At 52.1% G+C, this 2,500-nt stretch overlaps 1 protein-coding gene across 1 annotated transcript in view; it reads right to left on the bottom strand.

Annotated features, from left to right (window-relative positions):
- The window catches only part of LOC121190002 (plexin A3), a 24,010-nt gene that overhangs the window by 9,797 nt on the left and 11,713 nt on the right, over window positions 1-2,500 (bottom strand). The window contains exons 7-14 of the mRNA XM_041050522.1: window positions 2,458-2,500; window positions 2,114-2,262; window positions 1,909-2,029; window positions 1,067-1,203; window positions 783-953; window positions 592-685; window positions 335-454; window positions 1-36 (exon numbers count right to left, since the gene is read on the bottom strand). The exon at window positions 1-36 is cut by the window's left edge and continues 84 nt beyond it; the exon at window positions 2,458-2,500 is cut by the window's right edge and continues 148 nt beyond it. Of these exons, the coding sequence (XP_040906456.1) occupies window positions 1-36; window positions 335-454; window positions 592-685; window positions 783-953; window positions 1,067-1,203; window positions 1,909-2,029; window positions 2,114-2,262; window positions 2,458-2,500 (871 nt within the window). The remainder of the gene's footprint in view (window positions 37-334; window positions 455-591; window positions 686-782; window positions 954-1,066; window positions 1,204-1,908; window positions 2,030-2,113; window positions 2,263-2,457) is intronic.

Genomic DNA, 2,500 nt, shown 5'->3' with positions numbered 1-2,500 from the left:
GAAGGGGGTGGAGTTCAAGACCAGCAGAGAGGAGACCTGGACAGGACCAGAATATTCATTTAACACCAAGGTGTTTCACACCTCAGCTGTTTGCTTCAGTTAAATATGAATCTGAAACACGGATCATGTGCAGGTCTGTGGTCGAGGTCTGTGCGTGTGGTGATGAACATGATAAATCATTTATTCAGGGTCAGAATCATCTGCACAGTACGACGCTGCAGTGAAACTGGAGACAGAAAAAAGAAACGCTGACCTCGTGTTGGTTTTAACGCTGATATTTGCATCTTTACTACAAACAGCTCTGAGCTTCCTCAAAGTGCTGTCTGCGTGTTACCTGGTCGAAGATGAAGCCGAACTCGTCGGGCCGCAGCGCCCCCTCTGGAGGGTTGGGTTTACTGTAAACCAGACCAGGAGCCAAACACGTCATGGTGCTGTCGTTGACCACGGTGCAGAACTGGAGAGAGAAGAAGAAAAGTTGGATCAGCCATGTTTGTACTGATTCATTCCAAAAGCTGCTGCTGTGTTTCCTGTCTGAGTGTCTGAGTCATGGACCAGGACCATGGTCCAGGTGTCCTGGCTGCAGGTTCTTACATTATTAGTTTCCACTCCTCCGTACTTGGCTCTGACTTTTGGCTCCTGGATGGTCAGCAGGTTGGTTCCTGTTACTGTTATCACTGTACTGCCACTGTACACACACACACACACACACACACACACACAGGTTACAGATCAGTGCTCTGATTGGTTATTCCTGGGGAGGATCTGGATGTGTGAGTATTTACTTGAGGATGGTCCAGCTCGGTTCGATGCTGGTGATGGTCGGGTCCTCGGTGTAGATGTACTTGGTCTCCGAGCTCGTCACCTCGGCCCTGTCAATCATCAGACGGATGGGGGCGGGGCCAGAACCCGTCAGGGAGGCAGGAGTTATGCAGATTATTTCCCGGTTGGTCCGTCTGTTGGGGGCGGGTGGGGGGGGTGGGGGTGTTATGTTACATATGTTGATTCTTTAACAATATATTTATTGATTGATGCGTTTATTGATCAGAGTCAGTGGATCCAAACTCACTTGACGAACAGACACTCCTCCTTGTCGATATAAACGGTGACGCTGCTGCCGGCGTCCAGGTGTCGACCGGTCACTGTCAGCCTGGTTCCCCCAGAGACAGGACCCTTCTCTGGACGAACTCGACTGAAACTGGGGCTCTGCAGGAGGAGGAGGAGGAGGAGGAAGAGGAGGAGGAGGAAGAGGAAGAGAAGGAGCAGAAGGAGGGGGAGGAGGAGGAAGAGGAAGAGAAGGAGCAGAAGGAGGAGGAAGAACAATGGATTAAATACACATGTAGAATTTAGCTGAAAAAAAAACTCCCAAAATGCATTTCAGTAAAGCTGTCATGGCGACAGAGGTTTCTGGTCTATGAGATTAGAACAGCCTCATAACCAACAAAGAACACAGGCAGCCGCTCAGTGAGCCGGCGTGTTGACTGACAGTGAGACTGACCAATCGGTTCGTGTGCATCTCTCACCCAGACCCTGGTCCATCTGCTGGTATTTACTTCTGCTGTCTGGATCTGGTTCAGAAGTTTTTGATATTCTAATCTTTTTTTTCAACATTTCCATGATGATATTTTCAGCAGAGTCTCATCAGCAGGTTTGGACGTTACAGAGGAAACTGCTCAGTCTCCAGAGCGAAGCCGCTGCAGTGATCACAGCTTGTCTACTTCCTGTAATCAGTCTGTAGCTTCGCTCTCATCTCACCGCAGCGTCGTCACACTCAAACCTTCCCCGTCTTTGTCCTGCACATGCTAAACCCAACAAACCCAGTTGGACGAACACGAGGACACGACCCCACCCTGATTACAGAAACATGATGTTTAAGGAGCCAGATGTGCTGACAGTGACCCGGACACTCACCACGAAGGAGTACGTCTGCGTGGAGAGGGTTCGGTACTCGGCGCTGCAGACGCCGATGCAGAGCTCCACAGGTCCTCCTGGAGAGTGAGGGAGGAGGGCTTCGGCCATGTCGCACACAATCCTGCAGCCACACGGACAGAGTCAGAACACGCCCCTGACACGCTCTCTAACACACACACGTGCTGACACACACTCACACACTGACCTCTCAGCGCTGATGTACTGCGAGGGGACGGGGTTACAGCGGACTCCCGCCACCTGAACGTGAGCGATCTCCTTCACCTGCAGACCCAGGTTCTCCCCCTCGATCGTCACCCGCGTCCCCCCCTCCCGGGGTCCTGTCAGGGGGTCGATCTGTGGGGGAGGGGGGGGGGGGGTGTCAGAGCAGGTGCTAACACAGTAACTGAGGGACAGAAACCTGCATTTCTCATTTCTCCTGTTCACTGTTCATCATTTGTTTAAGAGTCTGATCTGCTCCTCCTTTCATTTCCTGTCCCCCTTCATACAGTCGGGTCTCAGGTCTCAGGTCTCCGGTCTCAGGTGTCTTACCTTAGTGATGCGTGGGTGGCTGCAGCGCAGGTTGTGTCGACCG

This window comes from Toxotes jaculatrix, chromosome 2, assembly GCF_017976425.1.
Source record: "Toxotes jaculatrix isolate fToxJac2 chromosome 2, fToxJac2.pri, whole genome shotgun sequence".
Lineage (NCBI taxonomy): Eukaryota > Metazoa > Chordata > Actinopteri > Toxotidae > Toxotes > Toxotes jaculatrix.
Note: the sequence above shows the minus strand (reverse complement) of the source record. Positions and strands in the feature narration are given on the sequence as shown.